Here is a 22,415-nt window from a genome sequence, read left to right on the forward strand (position 1 = left end):
ATCCACTTGATTGTTTCTATCAACACATGTGCTACTGCTTCTGCATGTTTAAAAACACCCTCTTGGCCCCACCATCCCTCTAGTTATTGCCCTGTTCTTCTGTTTTTTATCACAGCAAAACTCTCAGAAGAGTTCTCTCTATGAGTTTCTCCAGATCTTTTCTCCCTACTCTCCCATTCCAATGAGATCTTGTACTCACTCTCACACCATTCCATGGAAACGTCTCTTCAAGTCAAAGCCCTCCAAACCATTAATTCAAGGCTCTCTTCCTTGTTCTCGTCTTAGCTGACCTTTCAATGGCACTTGGCACAGCTAACCACTTCCTGACTCATTCTTCTCTTGACTCCCAGGACATTGCCCATGCCTGGTTTCCTCCTACCTCTCTGGCATCTTCCTCTTGTTCCCTTTGCTGGCTCCCCTCCTCTTCCTGACCCCTTTCACTGGAGACTCCCAGGGCTCGGTCTTGGTTGCTTCTCTCCATCCACACTTACCCACTCAGTGATCTAATTCAACCCCATAGCACTAAACACTGTCAGTAGGTTAAGGACTTCCATGTCTCCATTTCCAGTCAGACCTCTCCCCTGAACTCACCCTCATGTGTCCAACTGCCTATTCAACATTGCCACTTGGATGCCTGATCCTTGGAGCATCTCAAACTCAGTGTTGCCAGAGGTTTCTTCGAAACCTCCTCTACCCAAAGCCTTCTCCAGCTCAGTTAATGGCAACTCCATCCCTCTAGTCTTCATGCCAAAAACCTTGGAGTCATCTCTCTTCCCATAACCACGTGCAACCCATCAGAAAATCTCTTTGGCACTACCCTTCAAAATAAAGGGTAGTATCCACTTCTCACCACTGTTGTGTCCAACCCCTTGGTCTTAGCCATCATCATCTCTTACCTGAATCATTGCCACAACCTCCTAACTTGTCTGCCTGATCCTACTTTTTTTATGCAATAGTCTCTTCTTAAAACAGCAAGTGATACCTTCAAAATATAAAGTCATATCACACCTGTTCTTGACTCAAAGTCCTCTGATAATTTTATTTCACTCATTGTGAAATCAAAGTGCTTATGCTGGCTTCCAGGGCCCTCCAGGACTTCTGACCCTGCCCATCTTCCCACACCACTCCAGCCATCAGACCTAATCTAACTTAAGGGCCTGGGACACATCTTCCCCCAGGGACTACGTGGTGAGTGTCCTCACCCTCTCAACTCTTGGGTCACAAGGCCCCTCTGGAAGAGGCCTTCCCTGAACTACCACATTTAATTTTGCCATCCACCTGCCCGCTGCCCACCCCTGGCCTGCCCTCCCTCTGTGTTGCTGTTCTCAAAAGCCCTCCTCATATTCGAATCTATGTTTCTGTTGTTTATCTGTGTCCCCTCACTGCAAAGCAAGTTCCGTGAATTTCAGGATTTTTGTCTGTTTTTAAACTTGCTGATTTTCTACAGCCTGGAACAGCATCTTCCAGAAAGCATTCATGTGAATGACTGTGCGCTGCCTCTGGAACTAAGGCTTTTCACCCACAGGCCTTGGGGCAGAGGCTAGTAGGGCACATGTAGCTCATGTGTAGGTTCTGCAGGGGGCACTTCTGAGGCCACATGGCCAAGACGTGTCTGTTTACCTCAATCATGTCAGGCCACCCTCCAGAGGGAGAAGCTGCATCCTTTGAAGGGAAACATTTTGAAAAAAGACTCCCTATAAGAGTCAAGGGGACAAATTTTCACACTCAGTAGTATCAACAACAACAATAACAACAACAAAATAATCCCCAAATACCAAGCAAAACAGTTTTGTGCTAATGTGTGGTCTCCTACATGCAGAGTCTCAAAGCATTTTGCAAATGTGCATTAATTTTTTTTTTTTTTGAGTCAGGGTCTCCCCCTGTCACCCAGACTGGAGTGCAGTGGCATGACAATGTCTACCTGCAGACTGGATCTCCTGGACTCGGGTGAACCTTCCACCTCAGCCTCCTGAGTAGCTGGGACCACAGGCATGTGTCAAATGTGCATTCATTGATTTTTAACAATATCCCTGCCAGACAGAGGAAGAGTCATTCCCGATTAGGAAAGATCACTCCGTTTTCATGACTAAGTCAGGCACAAAGCTAGATGCATGAGTCCCAGGATTCCAGGAGTGGAGGAGGGTGCTCCCACTGTCCTCAAACCAAGGCTTGGGCTTTTGGGTGGCATGTACCTCATCAGACATGCTGAGGGGGTACTGGAGCCACCAAACCTGGACTCAAGTCCTTGGTCTACTAGGTGACTGTAAGCATCTCTCTGTGCCTCTATTTCTTCACTTCTATAGTGGAGACACATGGTATACTTTTCACAAGGCTTGACATCACTAAATGAGATGTTAAACTGGCAACACTCAACAAATGTTATTAATAAGAGCAGATGTCAAAGCACAGCCATTGGCCACAGCCTCTGGCGCCTGCCTCCTATACATGAACCCTGTGCACCTGACAGGACTGGCTCCCATAGAAGTCTAGAGTGGGGCACATGGAGCCCCAGAAAGTGCTTGCAAACAGATTAGGGGCCTGGAAGCCTCACTAGTAGTCCTTGCTGGACTTGGCTGGGTGGCACAGACTCTAGAAGTCAGGATGCTTCTGATGGACAGTTCTTGTGGCACAGGATGCCAATGGGGATGAGTAGGGTTGGGGTTCCTAACCCTTTTCTGGATAGATCTCCCTCTCCCAGCCATGGACACCTGTAAGGCCAACACCTGCTGAATTTGAGCTACCAAAAGGCCCCTCCTGAAACAGATACTAGAATTGTCTAGAATTGCTTGTGAGGTGGTATAGCATAGTCAGTAAGAGCTCAGGCTTTGAGGCTGAACTTCTGGGTTCAAACGTGTCCTATAACTCTCTAACTCTGCAACATGGGCACAGAGTCTCTGGGACTCAACTGTAAAAAGGGGCTATCGAAAGTTTCTTCCTCGTATAATGTTGCAAGGATTATGAATTCACTTAAAATAGTTTAGCATCAGATATTAGCGCTGTATGATTACCTGAAATTAATGATGTGGCTTCAGAAGCGAGTTCTTCAACACACGGTGGGCCCTGCCATGCTCTGCTTGGGGGCTGCGGTACTTCTTGCACCATGTGCCAGACACAGTGTCCCACCCATGCTCTAATGTGGATGGGCTTTCCCGATGTGGGTCCTGAGCCATTTTCTCAGTAAGCAACTTGCAGACAGGGTGACAAGGCCAGGCCTGCCACATCACCACTCTCTTCCCAGGGCCCAGTCCAGAACTTGCCTGGAGCAGATGCTAGGCATGAATAGATACATGAGAGCAAGTATTCACCTGTTGCTTTGGTGCATTTCCTTAAACTCATGTTTGCTCAGAGCAGAAGCCCAAGAGCTTCCTAAGCTGTTGGTTTTGTTGCTTTAAAAGCCATGGCTGTCACTTCTGAAGCTTCCTCCAGAACATAGGCCATGTGACAACTGCTGGGGATGCCTCTGTTCATTGTCCTTTGAAGAGACCTGAGGGCCAATGCTTGCCAGCCACTCACCCGGGAAGTGCCCAAGGCATCAGAACATTCCCACTGAGGACTAGGAACCAGGAGGTCATGCCTGTTTATCTGATGAGACTGACATTCTGGCCAAGACCTTTGTGGTCGTGCCATCATTAGGACTATACTGTTCTCCTGTAATGAAGACCACTCCCTGCAGCCTGGGCATCTTGGTAGACATTTTGTTTGCAGACATTACAGAGCCTGCAAGGGCCTTGGCTTTCTGAGACAACGTTCTTAAGGAGCAGGATTGGGTGCAGTCCGTTTTGCTCACCACAGACCTTTTAAAGCTGAGACTCTGGGGCAGACTCTGGGGCCCGTGAATGTTTATCTGCCCAGCTGTTTGGCCAGAGTTACTCACGGAGAGGCTGGGGCCTGCAGTCTATGGGCCAAGGTCATGGGCCAGGGATCTGTGCCCTTCACTCCAGGCAAGATCAATACCTCTTCTACTTCAAAGGGAGGTGGGCACATGAGTGTGGGTACTCTGGAAGGGTCCATATGGCCAGATAACCTCAGTCCCTCCTCCTATGTCCACTTGACTCTGAGTTCCTTCCTCTTCTCCAAAACTACTGCTGCCCAGAGCCATTAACCAGCAGCACATCCAGCTGCTTTGAGTTTTCCTCCTCCCGGTGCTGTCTCCACTTCCCCCTCACACTGCTTTCAAATTCTAACCAGGCAGCGACTGGCAGGCAGGAGGCACGGAGGCTGTGGAAAGTCTGGGCATGAATTTTCCAAAGTGGACAATCAGCCTCTGAATGATGGAGAGCTGACTCCGGGGGCCTGGGAGCCTGCTCAGCCTGTGTTTTCCTTGCCAATTTAGAGAATGCAAGGGAAACATCCAGTGTGGAAGCCCCCGGCACTCCTTTTCAATTAGCTGCAGCTCCCAGCTGCTTCTCCAGTCAGCGGAAGCTGCTGCTCCCAGGAAGGCTGCCCCACCACCGCTCCCTTTGCCTGTGCACATATTTGGTTGAAAGCAAGGGGAGGTAGGTTCTCTGGGATGTGGTGTGAGGGAGGGGTGAGGGAGGATGAGACCCAGGAAAAACAACAAAACTTTGAACTTCGTAGGCTCCAGTCAAGAAACCGTCTACAGGAGACATCTGCAATTAGGTTGAGACACACTTGGTTGCCTCTGAGGCACTCTTTAAGGTGTGGCCAATGTTGCTTTTTTCCTGAAAACCTACCTTCCCACAGCCAGCCCCTCTGCCACCAAACAGTACACATTTTCTGTACCCTCCCAAATCTGGAAGTTCTGAGCTTCATCAGGAAGCTCTATTCATCAACTGCCCACCATTTACAGGACAAGAATTCTCCATGTGCCCCAAGTCCTCAGGCCTCAAGGGTCCCTGGGGAGGACAGGTGTGCTCAGAATGCAGCAGGAAAGTTGGTTCTACAGCACAGTATGTAACCAACAAAGTGCTCTAGTTTCCATTAAAAAAAAAATGCAGCAGGATGGCTAGATTCAGCCTCACCCCACACCCACTCTGCTCTGTCAGGCTGGGGATAGGATGAAGGAGACATGACAACTAACGTCTCCCACAGTGGGAGAGTCTGCTTGTTATCAAGTCCATTTGCTCACTCAGCACCTCCAGGCTGGCAGGGCCCGAGGCCAGCCTCAGGAGCTTTCTTGATGTTGAGTTATTGAAACTCTAGTCCTTTCAGGCCCAGTTCCTGACCTCCTTCTATTTGTTCTGCCTGAGCCAGGCAGGGGTCGACTCCTCTGACCCTTAAATCTGCTACCTTGCCCTGAGCACTGGCTACCCCACTATGGCCTAACATAGCTGCTGCATGGACAGTACTCAGCCTGTTTCCTGCAAGCTTCTCTGCCTTCACTGAGGTGTCAACAAGTTACCCCGAGGGATGGGTGCTCCAAACACCCATGAAAGGCAGGGATGTGACTTTAGTGTCCAAGCTATCATCTCTCTGATGCTGACCCTGCTGCCATGTACCAGTATGTTTCTAAGCACCGCTACACGGAGGTGGACTTTTGAAGAAGGGGACTGACACTAGGGCTGGACAAGGCTAAAAAGCCTCCAGAGGTGCAAGTATCTTGGGGAGCTGAGAAGGGATGGATATTGGGGGTTTGAGAGAAGGCAGCCCTCAATGGGGACCTAATGACTCAGGGGGAATGGGGACATCTGTTGCCAACAGTAGTCCTGTCCCAGAGAGGGTTCACTAGTCCACCTTCTGCCCACCCCCGAGTCATAAGTCACAAAGAAGAAACAAGGACTCCAAGGGTCCCGGCTGGAGCGGGTGACAGCCAGCACCCTGACCAAGTGCTCGGGTCTGGCATGTGCAGACCTGGCTTCAAATTGGGTTCTGAGGCCGCCAGCCTCCCTGGGCATCAGTTTCCTTATTTTTACAACTTGGGGGTCAGAAGCGGTGCTGCCTGCCAAATGTCTCATATGGCACCAGGCACGCGGTGAGTGCTTAGGTAGTGGTGGCTGCAGAAGAAACAGGCTCTGGAAAGCCGTTAACAGCTCCTAGTGGAGGCTGTGTCTGAAGAGGTTTGAGAGCCTTGGGGAAGTCCAGAGACACCACTCAGGATGTGGAAGGGCTTGGAGCCACTGTGCTGCCCCCTGTGCATCTATCACCTGCAGGAAGGGGGCGGGTGTTGGTTCCCTGGGCTCCATTTCCACCCCGCCTGGATGCGATTTGCAGTCCCAACAAGTGTATAAACAGTTGTTCTGCCTGAAGCACCTGTCTGATGACAAAATGCCCGTGCCATCTGGAGGAGAATGGCTCTCCAAGGGCTCTGCTTGCAGGCTGCCTGGGGCAGCCGGCACACAGGGGTCCCTGGCACCTTCCTGGGACAGATCCACGTGGGTAGTGGAGCGCTGAATGGGACTGGTCCTGAAATGTTAAAATTCTGCCTGAGGCCATCATAGAAAAACATGACCCCCACATTCAAGAGTGACTATAGGCCACTTCATGGTGGCAGCCAAATCAGCCAGCTGTCCTCAGCTCATCGTTGCCCTCCTCAGCCCATAGCCAGGGGAAACTTTGGGCTCACTGGGAAATCTGGCCAGGGGAAACACAACTGTTTTCCTGCTGTACCTCTGCTGAGTCAAGCCTGCAGTTCAACTCACTAGTTAAAAGTGTTTGCTTGTTGTGGGGTATGGTCCAGACATGGACTATTTCCTCTCCCCCTTCCCTTGGGAGCAGCCTCTGGCTGAGGCTGGTCTCTGAAGGGTATGCAAATTCCCAATAATCAGCCACGGGGAGGGGTGGGTGCAGGTGACCAAGCAAAGCTGAAAGCAATGTAGCCATCGTGTATAATCAATGTAATTGTAAACGTCAGATAGGAAAGTGATTGACTTGCTTACCTATAAAACTCTTTGCTATACTGCTTTGAAGCGCAGTTTCTGTCTGTACCAGCTCACTGTCATTGGTGCCTCATGTGCGGATCCTTTCCTCACTGATACACTGCCATCCATGCCTCCTGTAAGTTCTAACAAACCAATGTCTATCCCCGCTGGACCTCTGGGTGACTTCTCTGGAATATGTCAAGAACTTTATGTGCAAGTCCTATCAGATTTGGGTTTGCCACATTACATTTGTTCCAGTCAAAATCGGGATCCCACGAGTCCAAAAACAACACCAGCCTTCACATGTAAAGGCAAAAGTCTGGGACCCTCAGACCCCACCAAATCCTGAGTGAGCTAAAATGGTAACTTGGGGTTTAAAGTCTGGCCGTTAGTAGGCTCACCTTTTCCTACAGAGAAGGACCTCCCCCTTGAATTACTCTCATGCTGGTTATCAAGAACACAAATAGCCACAAAGACCACACTTCCACAACTACTATGACCCTCTGACCTCCCCTATGTCCCTTTCCCTCAACAAGGAAAATCAGATGCAATTTGGGTGCTGAGACTTTATTGCAAAGAATCTTTGAATTCCTGTCTAGCTCTTGGTCTTGGGCCTCTCACAGCATCCAGGGAGTCTCTGGGAGGTGTTTGATGAGGACTTGTCAGTGCCTTGTTGTAAAAGACACTAAGGGAGGCTTGGTACTGTCCAGATTTTGGGGAAAAAAGAGTCCCATGCCAGGACAGTAGCGAGTGAAGGGGAGCATGGTGCAAAGCTGGCTTGACTAAGGGGTGACCGCAGGTTACGTAGCACTACCACTCCTCAGAACCATGGCAGGCATCTCACGTAGCTGTAGTGCCATGTGTGGGGAACAGGGTGATTCCATCACCAAAAACAAGCCTTGGATTCTGTTCTTTGTTCTCTCTGGGAATTGCCACAACCATTCTGAACCTCTTCTCTTCACTACAGCTTTTTTTTTTTTTTAAAAAAGGTTAATCATGGTCTTTAATCCTCGCAACACATGTTTGTCAAGCACCTACTATGTGCCAGGCTGAAAGTCTACCACATGGAAAGCATAGGTGCCTCTCCCCTGCTCTGTGGCCTTGACATCCAGTGGAGCAAAAGCCTCAGGCCATGACCACCCTGCCTGCTCTCAGAGACTGCCCCTACTTGCCCTCTGCCTGCTTTCGCCTCCTTGTTTTGTTGCTGCCTTGTCCTTCCCGCTGCTGTCTTTTCATGCACCTGCAGCCCTTATTTTAACCCCCTCCCTCCCCCTCCTGCTCTCAGCCTGCCTCAGCCCTTGGCCCAGAGGAAGGCTCCTGGGAAAGGCTTGGCCCTGGCCAGGGGAAGCCCCTTGGCCTTTGGGCTGAAGAGGTGCTCAGTAAGGGCCATGATGAGACAGGGAACAGTGAGCCGGCAGGTGCTGCTGATGCCGAGGAAACCTCAGCGGGGGCACCATCTACCCGAGTACCTGCTTTAGGAAGGCAGTAGCAGCTTGGGCATCCAGTGTCTGTCCAGGGACTGTCTGTCTCCAGGGCCTGGTTCTCTAGCTGGCTGCTACCAGGGGCTGCCCTGCTGTTGGGGCTTCTGGGTGCCAGCCCCGAGTGTGGCCCATGCTGTTCACCAGTCAGTCACTATGTAGTGGTGATGGTAGGATCTTGTGGGCACTGTCATAGAGCCTAAAAACAGGTGGCTGGAGAGGAAGGAAAGGCCAACAAGCTAGAGGATAAGGGATTTGTGTCATAAGCATCCTTCCTAGGCTGATGTAGCCTTAGGGTGGGTTTGCCTTCCAGAAACATGCCAAGGTGGGCCTTCTCCTTACCTCAGAACACCTGGTCATCACCAGGTGCCTCAGAGCTCACACCACCCACATCCACACTGAAATGAGGGGCACAGCTAGCAGGCCAAAGAGGCTGTGGACTGGGGAACCCCTGTTTTGGCCTCAGTTTGCTTCTTGGGCTCCTGACTGAAGCATGGGCCTCAACTGTGTAAAGACCCTGGCCCCTCTTGAGACCTGGGTTCTAGACAGCTCAGCCATTCACACCCAAACCTTCTCAATAACACTTCAATCCAACAGAGTAAGCTTGGAAACCTGGAATGTGACCTTCAGTGCTTAATTGCATGTTGAAGTCCTCACAAAAGCTTTGCAAAAACATGGAGATTTACGAGGACAATACAGCGCCAACCTGGTAAAAGCTGACATTTAAATTGTTCTCATTTTACATCTTTGTAATGAAATTCTTTGTTTCCTCTGCAGCCATTTTTGAGTATTTACTAACATTCAGAGAGCTCTCTGTTCTGCACAGATTTTCAAGTTTTCATCACATCAGGTTGAGCTGTGTGACATGTGAACACAAGACTGTTCTGAAGCCCTTCGGGGAGTTCTTATCCCAGGAATAGTGACAGACAAGGTGTCCAGCCACCCACCCCTGCCTCTTCCTCTGAGAGAAGGGCTTAGAAAAACCACCAAACCTTCATATTTTAATGAGTTTTCTTTGCAATTTGTATATAATAGATTTTCAATAACAACCTGTAATTAGCTCATCTACTATTCAGTTGCTCTTCACAGAGGCCATAGACAGCTTCCAGCTGGGATCTATCTTTAAAAATGGAAAGTACTCGAAGACTTAGATTCAGACAATGACTAGAAGTGCCAGGACCCACAATACAGCTGTTAGAAGTGAACCATTGGAGATGGGAAAGGGGCAGTCTGGGTTTGAAACTTCCAAGTGTGGGAAGAGAAGAAGGAGCCGGCACAGGGTGTGCTGGCCAGCAAGCTTTGGGTCTGGCTCAGAATCGACCCACCATGCTGTGATGGGGCTGCAGAGATTGTCCTGCCCTAGAGCCCTGATGCATGGATGGGGGGCCCCATTCCTGCCACTCTTGCTCTTCATGAGGGTGAGGCACTCATCACACACCTGCCAAGGGACTGCTGGTAGCTTTTCCTTTGTGTAGTAAGAAAGAGCCTGGAAGGACAGAGTTTAGACTGGAGACATCAGTTCCTGGGAGGCCTTAGATAACAGTCCTGCTCACTTTCCTAACCTGACAGTCATCACTGGAGAGCTTCAAAGGCCACATCAGGTTCTCAGGACGACATGCTGTCCCCACCTGTTTAGGACACCTTTCTCTTTGCCCTTTGCCTGGTCATCTCAAGTTCTGTGGTCAGGTCTCAAGTGTCACTTCCTGACCTCCTCGTGGGCAGCAGGCCCTCCCTGCACCCAGCATGCTCTGTCTCACCTCCTTCTTTGTTCATTTGGCTGTCTTTCTACTTCCTGATGGCCTCCCTGCCCAGGTGACAACTCCCTGTGGAGACCAGGTAAAGGCTGGGTAAGGTCTTGCTCACAGCTGAGTCCCGGCCCAGTGCCTGCCAGAGAGTCGGCCCCCTGAGTGTTTTCTGACCTAATGTCATCTTGTCCCTCTTGGTTTTCCTCCTCCTAAGTGTCCTGTCCTCAAAGTGTCCTGGTCCTTTCCTTGCGCAGGCTTTTTCTGCCCTGGTCAGGCTCCTCTGAGATATTCTAGTTGCCAGTCTGCCCTTTACCTGCTAGGTATATGACTGGAGAGGAGACCGAGCCTGTCCCTCCCTGCCCAGCCACTCTCTTCCTTTCAGAGAGCCTTGGCCCACAGCAGCCTCTGGGGAGACTCACTCGGCCTTCCCGTAGTGATCTTCCCTTCACATTTCTGTACCAACCTGGGTCTTCGGTATTCAGGGGGCATGCTGTGACTGATACTCCAAGACCATGTGCTGTATCCTCCTAGAGGGGTGACAGGAGCTGGGTGGGGGTGTGGGCTGTGCCTGCACTGTTGCAGCCAGGGTCTGCTGCCTCATGGAGGATGTGGCCTGTGGGCTGCAGGCAGGGCTGAGAAGCAGGCTGAGGAGGAGCCCTCCTCCCCACACACAGTCGTTGGAGGTGGAGGGAATCAAGCAGCAGCAGGTGGCCTGCCAGCTTACCAGAACACTTATCCTGAGGCTGACAGAATGGCCAATCCGTGGCCCTGGGGGCAGGATGGGAGCTTTCTGGGGTGAGCTGCTTTTGTCTTCTTGAAGGCGTCATCAGGCCACGTGGGAGGCAGAGGCTCCGCTCATACACAGTCACTCATCCAGCGATTAGGAATGCCCAGGCTGCTGGGACAGCCACATGGGTGCCCTGCTGGCTTGGTCCAGCCTTGCTGATGCTCCCCACCAGGGCCCCAGGTGTGGGGTCCCAGCAAGGTACTTCTTCTGCTCTCCCTTCCCTGAGGCTCCCTGGTGACACACAAAGGCCCTCTGGGACCCTTGGTCACAGTTATGCTATGTTTGGACTCCGCTACTTGCCAAGTGTATTTCTCCATTTGCCTCATGCCCACCTTGAGCAACATTTACTAAGGGCTTCCTGGGTGCCAGACCTGATTCTTGGCATGAACATGTGATGAGCAAAATGGCCTCTGCTCTCACAGAGCCTGTGGTCTGGGGCAGAAGGACAACAATGGCACAGCAAAGGGTAGAGGGGTACACACAGAAATCTCTGCTATCACCTCACCTCCATCGTGGACGTGGTTAATGTTTGCCTAACACTTATATGCAAGGGCTCATGCTAATCACTTTACATAAGTTCTTATTTAGTCCTAAATAACTCTGCATGCTCATTATACCCATTTTACAGATAAGGAACTTGAAGTCCAGCTTAACCTCTGGTAAAGAGTAGTCCAATGTCAGAGGGTTAGTAAGTGGCAGAATAAGGCTTCAAATCTAGGTCTGACTTGGACTCTGAAGTCCACATTCCCAATCAAGTCAAAGCTTTGTTAATCCGGGGCTGTGGGCACATAGAGGAAGGTGTGTGGGGCTTGGTAGGGGAAAGAGAAGTTGAGGAAGACTTCCTGGAGGAGACCATTGAACTGGGGCTTGACATTTAGGAAAATCACTGTGGAGACAGTGAGAGTCTCCTTACTGGAGAATGCAGATAAGTTGCAAAGTGTGTTTAAATGCATGAGAAGGTTCTGGAATCAGACATGTAGGTTCAATCCCGACTCTTCCAACTGCTGGCTGTATGACCTTGGGTCAGTTATTTAACTTCTTTCAGTTTCAGTTTTTCATCTGTAAAATTGGATATAATATACAGCGCTGGCACATGTTAAATGTTAGGTATCACTTTATACAACTAGAGTATTAAGAGCCCTTTACAACTACAGTGATATTGACAAGCAAAATCATTCCAGTGGTACACTGACTCTGAACCCAGTACTCCAGCCCTGGTCTCAGGGGGCTCTGCAAACTTACATGACTCCTTGAAGCCTCTCTCTACATGTTGAAGTCAGGAGAGTCCATCAGAGGGAGTGGTGAGATTCACTCCTCCTATACTGCGGTTTTCAACTCCCCCATGGCTACTCTAACCTTAACTCTTTTGTGCCCTTGAGTGAATGAGGGATCAAGAGTGATGAATCTGGTTTTTGGCCACTTAATCTGCAAGCCCTGTGTGAGGAAACCAGTTTCTTGGGGTTAGGGAATCATTGACACCAGAAGTCTTGGCCTCAGCCAAAACAGAGATCAGCTCACAAACACCACTTGTTCTCCAAATTCAATAGTTGAGTAAAGTCAGCTAAAATTTTTGACAAGCTCCATGCTATCTGAAATCTTGTTACTCATGATCCATAACTCAGGAACAAATGGATGGAGTAGGCTAAAGCAGTATCCCCGTCATCTAAGTTCCTTACCTGAACTCACCCTACACTATACTACCTACTATTGGGTCACGAGCCTAACAGATCTGGGAGCGGGATTGTCTACCATCCTGTGCACCATGGTAGGTGTGAGGACTGGCCTTGTTCATTCATGGTAGGTGTGAGGACTAGCATGTGTGGCGGTCTGGCCTTATTCATTCCAGAGGACAGTGATGCAGGAAGGGACTCGGCATCATTTTGCAGCCACGATGGCAGAAAAACAGCTGAAAATTCACCAGGTTACCATTTACCAGGTGAAAATTCACTCTGTGATCATCTGTGTCACTGAGTTGCCCTGGCTACAGCGGTAGTGCAATCATCAGATGAAAACACTGCTTTCCTTTCTGCTTGCCTGGAGCTTGCAAGTGCCAGAGGTGAGGGAGGGCGTCTGATGCCCTCCATTTAGCTGCCCCAGGTCCTCCCGACTCCCTGCATGTGTGGTCCCGGGATCTTAACACATGATACTCTTTATCCTGTGCTGCTAGCTGCTCAAACTCTTCCCAGGCATCTAACACATTCACTGGCATTACTCTCACAGGAGTAATTAAAAGGACAAGTATCTTTCTAAAAAGCAGAAGAAACTTGTAATGAATTTAAAGTGAGCAAAAATCCTCATTTAAGCAACATATTATTTCCCAGGATCCCAACGCGAGCATTCAAAAAAGTGCAAAAAACATGCATTATTGAGAAGCTTTTTAGATGAGCAACTTGCAGATTAATTTACTGTGTTGAACAGACAGGGCCAGTGCACACCTTGCTTTCTTTTTTTTGTTTTGAGTTGGAGTCTTACTCTGTCACCCAGACTAGAGTACAGTGGCCGCTCTTGGCCGCCACAGCCTCGCCTGCTGGGGGCCGACGATCCTTCCGCCTCAGCCTTCCAAGTAGCTGGAACTATTGGTGCGCGCTACCACACCCGGCTAATTTTTTTTTTTTTATTGTAGAGATGAGGTCTCACCAAGTTGCCCAGGCAGGTCTCGAACCCACGGGCTCAGGCAATTCACTCACCTCTGCCTCCCAAGGCGCTCAGGATTACAGGCTGAGCCACCGAGCCCGGCTCACACCTTGCTTTCCAGTGACTCTGGAGCTTGGCTCTCTGCCATAGCAGGGACAGGTGGCTCTACTCCTTGTGGGGTGGGGGGTAGGAGAGGGGAAATGGAGGGCACATTCTGGGAGGACACTGTGCCTTTCTAGATCAGCCTTTGATTTGAGAAGCCAAGGCAACTTGAAGAGAACATTTAGTTGATAAAAGGAGGAAGGGTGGGGTACCGCATATTTCATTTGTGTTCCTATACAGAGACAGGCAAGCAGGAGCCTTGGCTTCATGCAACAAAAAGAGACTAAGCTGACTCCCATTACTAGGCACCTGCCCACCACTCTGAAGGAGGACCATCTGCCAGGAGGCAGGTGTGGCCCCAACATGAAACAGTTTAGCTGAGCACAGCAGCCACCAGCCCTGGGATTCCTAGTATCACCCTCAGTCAGCTGCAGACGGTGCAAACACCAGCCCAGCCTGGGCCAGGCCAGCTGCAAGGAAAGACATGACTTAGGATACTTCCTCATCCTCAAAAACTGATAAATACAACTTGTTTTTCCAGGGGAGATACCCCAACCCATCATCCTTTAGTAGGAGACTGCCCTTCCAAGCTCAATAAACTGATAAATGCAACTTCTCCAGGGAAAACAACCCAAAATCTATCATCCTTTAGTGGAGCCATCAAGTCTGCTTCGGAAGGCTGCTGAGCTGGAGTCACCCCACAGACCCTGTCCTGCCTTGCACCCAAGGACGCTTGCGAAATAGAGACTTGGAAATAAAAATACTAAAGCCAAAACCTCTGCCAGCCCGTCAGCTCCAGTTTTTAAAATTAAATCCAGAATGTTGTTGCTGAAATGTTTGAGATATTACTTTCTGGGTTTTAGTGAGATTTCTTTAATGCCCATCGATTGCTGGGTAATAACTTGTACCTATATGTCTCATTTCAATTACCTATTTAAAATTCGCTGAACCATAAATCTATTCCCAGAGCTCTGGGAATTTAGTTTAGAGTTCCTATGACTTTGAAAAACCATTGATCCCCGTATGCTCCAAGTGGCTGCATGTCAAGTCTTTATAGTGGGGTTAACTCATTTTGTGGCTTACTTAATGGCTGCGAGTTTACGTTTTATTGCATATCTATTATTTGGGTTGGGCTGTGATGAATGGTTTGGCTGCCTGGTTCAAAACAAGTCCAAGGCGACAGCAGAATCTAATTTGCTTTAAAAATGATGATTATAAAGCTTTTCAAATAATAATCCTGGAACGAAGGAAGCAGAAACCACATTGCTCTGCAAGAGACATGTGGCTGGAGGTGAGGGAATGGTGTCTCTCCCTTTCCAGGGCAGCTCATGTTTATAATGACCTCATGAGGTAGGCTAGGGAGGCCTTCTCTTTTTTCATAGGCAGTAGGGATGCTTCCATTTCCCTGAGAGTAAAGCCAAGAGCATGCTGTTTGGCTCCAGATACATTCCGGGGAGTCACACTCATGAAGCAGAGGCTAGGTATTAGGTACAAGATGGTGCCCAAGCAGTGCCATTCTCTGCTTAATGATGCCATCGTGGGACATATCTCTGAAGTCCAGGCTTGGCCTCTGGCTCTTAAAATGCTCTGACCTTTTTATTCTCCATAGCTCCTTTGGCAGAGGGGCCCACACCAAGAATGTATTTCTGGGAATGTCCCCAGAAACTGTCCCCAGAAAACACGTTGTTGCTTTCCTGACTTAGAAGTTGCTCTCCCTGTAACTGCCCTGACTGCTCTAGCTTGGGGGTGGACTTAGGTCCTGTGTGCTAAGGATGCTGTGAACTGGAAAGGGCCCTCAACCACGTCGAGCACATGGACACTTCCCACAGGGAAGAATGCACTTGTTTCTCTCCTCTTATGCCATCCAAGTACCTCTCTGTTTGTCACAAGAGCCCTTCTTGCCAGCAAATCTCAAGGGCTCCTCTTCAGCCTTGTGGATTGTGGAATAGCAACAGCCTAAAGAGATGTCGATAGAAAGCAGGAATACCCTTCTGATTAAGGCTAGGGGAGAGGGAGAACACGAGGACCGGTGGCTCAGAGTACTCAGTGCCCCTAGGGGGCTCCCGCCCTCCTCCCAAGTGCCAGGGCCTGCAGTTAGGTGTGAGCTGGCAGGTTACACCCAAGGGTGCTTCACACAGGGAGCATCCATTTTCTGCTTTAAGCAGAGTTTATTACCTTCTAATATCAAGGGCTCCATCTCTTTTGGGCCCAGAACGTCCCTTCTAGTTCCAGCTTGGGCCCAGCACTGCCCCTTCTTCCTCACTGCTGACCTCTGTCTGGAGCCATCCGGGGCTAGCTCTTGCATTGTGCATCTCTTGGAAGTTCTGTCCCAGCACCGCCTGTGACTAACATGATGTAATCTCTTGGAAGGTCACTTCAGGGAAAAGACTTGGGTCCTTAAGCTATCCTGTTTGCTTGTGCTATGTACCAGGACTCCCTGGTTGAGTTACTTGGGGCACCTCCTCTGTTTTCACAGAGTACTCACTTTCTGTTCCTCTCTAGGGATCCCCTGCCTCTCTTCGACTTGGACCCTCACTCTTCATTGTTCTTGGGTAGTGACTGCTCCCTGCCCCTGCCTGGCTGAGCCTCCAGGCCCTCCTGCAGGCTTTCTCCCCAGGCAGGACTCCCTGAGGAGGCCAGGTCATAGCCTAAAGATAGCTCTAAAATCTGCTCTCTCCACATGCAGTCATGGGACGCCTGAAGGGTGTCCAGCAGCTACACTTCAATCACAGCCCTAGACCCCTCAAACAATGAGAAAAAAAAACCTTTCTCCAAAAAGGAAAGCGGGAGCCTTCCTGGGCCCCACTCATTTCCTTTTGGCCTTTTCTTAAAGCTCAGGCTGTGACAAAACACAACTACTCTCACCTGTAAAAGAAACCCACCTGGGAGACAACCAAGGACAGACCAGGTGCCTGACACCACTTTGGTGCAGGAACACCTGCAGAAACGAGCCTGTTTGCCCACTGGGACCCCAGACTGGGGCCTGACTTACGGAAGGCCGTGTAGAACTCGCGGAGGGTCAGGGTGCTGTCACTGTTGTAGTCGTCAAATCGAAGGAGGTCGCTTGGCGAACAGCCGAGTAAGTCTTCATCCAGGTCCTGCTCCTTCAGCATGTGCTGTGGGGCAAGGAGGGGACAAGGCAGGAGCAGAGAGTGAGTTCAGAGTTGTGGGCATTGCTAAAAATGTCTCTGGTCAAGCAGGGACTCCTCAGAGGGTCTCGGGGGGCACCTGAAGCTCTTTGGTTTTGTCTTGTACAATCCCCTCATTTTATAGATGAGAAAACTGAGGCTCCGAGAGGGGAAGTGATTTCCCCAAGTTCCTGCTGTGGTTGGGGTAGAGTCTAGACTAGAGCTCATGTCTGTCTTCTCCCCATCTGAACTGACAGACCCAGACAGTTTGAGGTGGGAATCCTTGAGCCATCTGGTCTTTCTCTGCATGCTACAGATGAGGAAACAGAGGAGAGAAGAGGCCTCATCAAATACACCCAGCAAATAATGCCTGAATTCAAGGTCCCCTGGCTCCCACCTGCACAGAGCTGGAGGTCACTGCTCCATCAATGTGCCCGTCCACTCACCAACCCTTACCAATGTCAGGGCAGTGCTTCCTAGCCATGGCACATGCTCCAGAAGGGGGTAGCTTCCCTTCTATCAAACTAAGTCTGAGCCCCACCCCTGCTTGCCCTGTCCTGCCAGGGAAACAAATGTCCACCCTTGGAACTCAGTCACCGGGGCCATGGGTAGTCTCTCATGAATGCCTCTCTGGTTATGGTCTGAGCCGTAGGACACAGAGGCCTCCTGGTATGACCAGCTACATGCCACAAGGTAACTAAAGGTAGAAATTCCAGGCAACCTCACTCAGCTGGAGCTGGAGGTCCATATGCCTGGAACTGAAGATCTTGCAGGAAAAATGCTCAGAAGGAAATCTCAGAACAAAGAAGATGATTTTATTTTGGGGGGGCAGAAGGGAGCAGAGGCATTTTCTCTTTATTTAACATCCTCAGCTTGGCCTGCTATATTAAGGGCAATTTAATGTACTAATGTTAAAAAAAATGAAGCTTCACCCAGCAAGTAAGAGCATTCGATAAAAGGGAGATCAACTGTAACGCCTGGGATCAATCTTCCAAAGATGGAAATTTCCCATTGTCTATTTCTGCATTGGAAATTGATTAACCTTTTATAGGGCTGATGAGTTTTTCCCAGCGTCTTTGATTCAGTGTCAAGGAAAGTTCCACTTTAGTTGGGCTCTGCTTGGCAGATTTATGAAATGGACTTTAAATATATTAAATTTTGAAGAGGAAATCATAGTCCAATTACCACGCTTGTTAATAGCTTCAGTTGCCTCAGACCATGTGTCTATCAGGTTAGGACAATGTGTCTAGAAGGTTCTGTTTACATAGCAGACACCTGGGAGCCACATGGGCCTGAGAGGCCAAGAGCTCACAGTGGCCCCTGTCCAGAGTCAGCTGATGCCACCTGCTTCCAGTGTTCCCTGCACAGCCTGCAGTGTGAGGAACTGCCTGGTGGGTCTTCCTGCAGGTGGCCATAACTAGCAGGACCTGGGCTTTTCCCAGAGCAGCTGGGGTTACCTGTAGGTCTCTGAACCCGCCCTGTGGATTCTTAGCTAGAGCCGGGGAGCGGGTGGCGGGGTGGGTCTAGTGCTGATGGAGGTGGTGACACACTGGCAGAGTGGGTGCCTTGGAGACCATGGGCAGCAGGCCTCTTGGATGCAGGCCTTGGGTGGGCTTGTCCACGCTGCTCAGGTGCAGGTGAGCAGAGCAGAGCCATCTGAGATTCCCAGCATCCCTGGAAACAGGCTCGGACTGGCTGTAGTGGAGGACCTGTGCTCTAAAGCTTCAGGTGGCTGCTCCTTACTAGGTTTGTGGGTGTGGCTGTCTTCACAGACCTTGAGGGGCCCATGTGGTGCCTTGTGGTAGGAGCCATTCTCTCAGGGAGACCCCTGGCATCTTGAGGAGGCAAGCGCATGCCAGTCAGTCTGCCTGGGCTTCATCTTCATCCTACCACTTTCAGGCACTGAACACCATTCGGGTAACTCACTGGACTTCTTCAAAGCCTCAGTTTCCTCCCCTGAAAATATCTGCAAAGTGGGATAATGATAGTCCCCACCTTATAGCAGAGGATAGCCAAAAAGTTTAAGGAGGATATAACAACAAAGATGACGATGATGCTGGCAGTACTGACCACTCGCATCTATTGAAAGCAGACCATGTACCAGGCCCTGTGCAAAGCATTTTCCTGCCTTAGCTGGCTGAGCCCTCCTGGTGACCCTGTGAGGTTCACAGATGAGAAGACAGGCCCAAGGAAGCACGGTGTCTCCCAACATCCATGAGCTCACACATGCTGGAGGCAGCACTCGCCCTCGAGCGGTTTGACTCTGAAGTCTGTTCTTCACCACCACCCTGCATCACAAAGCACTCCTAGGTTAGTGCCAACACATAGCTCAATGAATGTGGGTACTCCTCACCCCAATCCTTCCCAATGATCTGGTCCCAGCTATGAGAAGATCCCTGTGCCATGTCTAAGATTCCTTTACACTGGTGTCAAAGGTGGGGACTCACCTTTACTATCTATCCTCTGGGTGGCACTGAGTAAGGTTCATAAAATTGTAGCTACTCACCCTCTTGCATCATTGGAGCCCTCACTCCACCACCCTGCTTGGGTGACCTCACTTTCCTTGCAGATCTCTGCACCTGCCTGGTGTGGCTCTAGGGCCCCAGGCCCTGAGAAGCAAATCAGCAGAGCAGAGCAGGCCCCTCCAGCCCACCCTAGCCTTTCTGTCCCAGGAACTCTGCAGGGTCCTCCCCATGACCGGCAGTGGCTGTAACCCCAGGAGTGAGGTGGCTCTTTCCTTGCTTTCTACGCTGCAGACACTAGCTACCCTCGCACCACTTTGTAGCCAGACAAAGGGACATATATGCGGGGGCAGGAGGCAAACCACAGAGGGGCAGTGAAAATATTTTCCCACAGGAGAGCAAGACCTTGGGGTGGACACAGCAAGCAGGCTGAGGCTGGGTTTTTGATCTTTGGATACCCAAGAATGGTGATGTCCTAAGGCAGAGGACTTGGGGACTCCAGGGTTAAGGCTCCAAAGGTGTTTGGTGGAAACAAAGCCCTGCTTCCTTGTAACCTTTCTGCTGAGGAAAGTGAAGAAATGATTGATTTCCTAATTAAAACATCGGAGATGAGTCCCTCTGAAGTGAGGTTTGTCAGATAGCTGACAGTGCTTCAAAGCTTGTTTGTAAATAGTGGCTGAAGTTGACATCATTTTGTTTGTGGGAGTTCTCAAAAGTGTTGAATACAAGCTCTTTGATTCCCCGAAGGGGTGGGAAAAGGGCCTCTTCAGGGTTCTGTGGCAGAGACAGTTACCAAAAACTGTTCTCATGTGAATCTTCCAAGTTCTCTTCAATGTATGATGGGAGGGGCAGGGCTACAGTGCTCTTGTCTCCACCCCACCTTGATGGCGTCCCGGCTGCAGTGTTAGAGGTATTGTCTAGCTGCAGACCCCTGGCCCAGGGCAGCAGGCAGCTCAGAAGAGGCTTATCTTTCCTGTCAAGGTTCATGAGGAAGGTTATGGGAACCAGCGAGGATGAGACATCCTGCCCTTCTGACCTTCCACAATTTGACTTTCACTGAATGCTGTACCCACCTGGGCCATTTCAGAGCTACTGAGGTAGCCATTGCCGTCTGCATCCAAGTCCTTAAACAGAGATTCCACCAGGAGGCGCTTCTGGGAAGCAGGATCATGTCTGCTATTCTCTTCTTGGAGTGGCCGCAGGTGGGTCTGGAGTGCCAGCAGGACATTCTTCAGGCGGGCATAGCCGGCCATGGTACACGTGTCACCTGTAAGAGAGAAAGAGGCTATGACAGCAAAACTCATCCTGTGGTCTTGAAGAAAACAGTACCTTAATTGGTCCATTCATCCATTTCACTCACAGTCACTGGATATTTGCTATGTGCAGTGCATGGTGCCACTGTGGTCAGTGTGATGTGTTTGTCTATCCAGCAATCCATGCCATAGATATTTGCTGAGCACTGAATGCATGCTGAGCACAAGATGCAAATGATGGAGATAGCCTGTTTGTTCAACTCACAAATATTTATTGAGCACCTACTACAAGCCTGATGTAGAGTGAGTACCAGATGGAATGGGAACTTCTTCCAGTTGAATTTACAGCAGTAGTGGCAGCTTTAGGAAAGTCAGCCCCAATTCCGTTTTGTAATAGCTTGTGTTTGCTTTAATCCTACCTTAAAGGCTGCTTTTGAATACTTGGCCCCATAGATTAGGGAATTGAGTTAACAGGACTAATAAGCCCTGCTAACGTTAATTAGGTACACTCCCAGAGCTTGGATTACTTCAAAACAAACACATGTACACACGTCTATGACCAAGAAACAAAAAGAGGCTTTACGAAATTAAAACCAAAGTACACGGCCCAATACACTTAGGCCTTTTATCACAGGTGAGCTTGCTGAATAGCCTAGAACTAGGAAGTGTTTTGGCACACGAGGCCTGGGATGCACTGCTATGTGACATTGGTTATCTTCTGGTGACGGGCCGCTAGGGCACAACCCATTAACCAAGGCTGCAGGGGTGTTAGCAGAGCAGGGCAGTCCCTCCAGTCCCGCTTCCTGCCTGCTTGGGGGATGGGAGCTTCCTGCAGCTGGCTTTGCAGAATCCTGGAGACGTGGAGTGGGCTCCTCACTGACCGTGCCAGTTTAGGCCAATGGGCTGCTGGCAGTGCAGTCTGGGCCCAGGGACTCTTTCCCTTAATGCCAAGGCCAGTTTAGGGCCCCAGGTAATAGCTCAGTGTAGGAGAGTCAATAGGAAGCAATACCATAGAGCAGGCGTCCTGAGGTCCCTGAGTTTGAGCTCTAGGTCGGCTGCCAGGTAACCTTGGGCAAGGAGACTCAGCGATCTCATCAGTTAAGTGGGGATAACAGTGCCTCCCATATTGAGTTGTTACGGTAATTAAATATGTGCATACAGGGCTTTGTACCACTTTGGCACTGAGTAAGGTTCATAAAATTGTAGCTACTCACCCTCTTTCATCATTGTAATCACATTTGCAGGGAAGCTACTTGGAAGAGAATGGCATGACGGGGAAGTCCCTCTGTCTGCTCCTCCCTCCTACCCTCCCCAGAGAAGCCTGGAAAACCCAACCACTTTTTCTTGTGCTTGTTTGTGTTTCTAGATTTTCTTCCAATTTGGGATCAATTGATTCCCGTCAGAAACAGATGCCCATTACCATTTCCTCCTGCATGTTTATTTAGAAAAAAATCAATTGCTGTGTTCAATATAATCAAATCTATTTGCTCTCTGGGAGTCTCCATGCTCTGACAAGAACGGTTCTCTCCTTCCCCCTCACCTTGCTAGCATCCCTCTTTTGCCTGGTAGAGTATTGATTCCTAGGAGTTCTTAGGACCATCAGTTGGCAAACCCAATTCTCAAGTCTGTGTAGCTACATGGTGTTGACAGTAGCAGCCCCATTGTCCCACTACAGAACCTGCTGGGGTTTTTTATTTTGGGGGACCTGGATACAGATCAGTTTTGGGGAGGGAGAGGAGTAGTCTCGCCCAAGTCTAGCCTCTCACTCCCTAGATGAAGATGAAATCTGGTCCTGGCAAATGGATCGGAAGTGGGGATACAGGATGACCGTGGAGATGGAGCTATCGGGGCAGATGGTAATAAAAGTGTCTATGTGGTCAACCAACTCATCTTTGACAAGCCTCCAACAACAACCACTGGTGCTGGGAAAACTGGCTGACCACATGCAGAAGATTGAAACAGGACCCCTACCTATCACCATACACAAAAAATTAACTCTAAATGGATC

At 49.9% G+C, this 22,415-nt stretch overlaps 1 protein-coding gene across 1 annotated transcript in view; it reads right to left on the minus strand.

Annotated features, from left to right (window-relative positions):
* Nucleotides 1–20,432, minus strand: part of FSTL4 (follistatin like 4) — a 117,211-nt gene extending 96,779 nt beyond the window's left edge. Inside the window, exons 1-2 of the mRNA XM_008071447.2 lie at nt 20,228–20,432; nt 16,557–16,680 (exon numbers count right to left, since the gene is read on the minus strand). Of these exons, the coding sequence (XP_008069638.2) occupies nt 16,557–16,680; nt 20,228–20,407 (304 nt within the window). The 5' untranslated portion in view covers nt 20,408–20,432. The remainder of the gene's footprint in view (nt 1–16,556; nt 16,681–20,227) is intronic.
* Between the last annotated feature and the right edge of the window lie 1,983 nt (nt 20,433–22,415).

The sequence above is a fragment of the Carlito syrichta genome, unplaced genomic scaffold (genome assembly GCF_000164805.1).
Source record: "Carlito syrichta isolate Samal-C Ts95f unplaced genomic scaffold, Tarsius_syrichta-2.0.1 Scaffold314331, whole genome shotgun sequence".
Taxonomy (NCBI): Eukaryota; Metazoa; Chordata; class Mammalia; order Primates; family Tarsiidae; genus Carlito; species Carlito syrichta.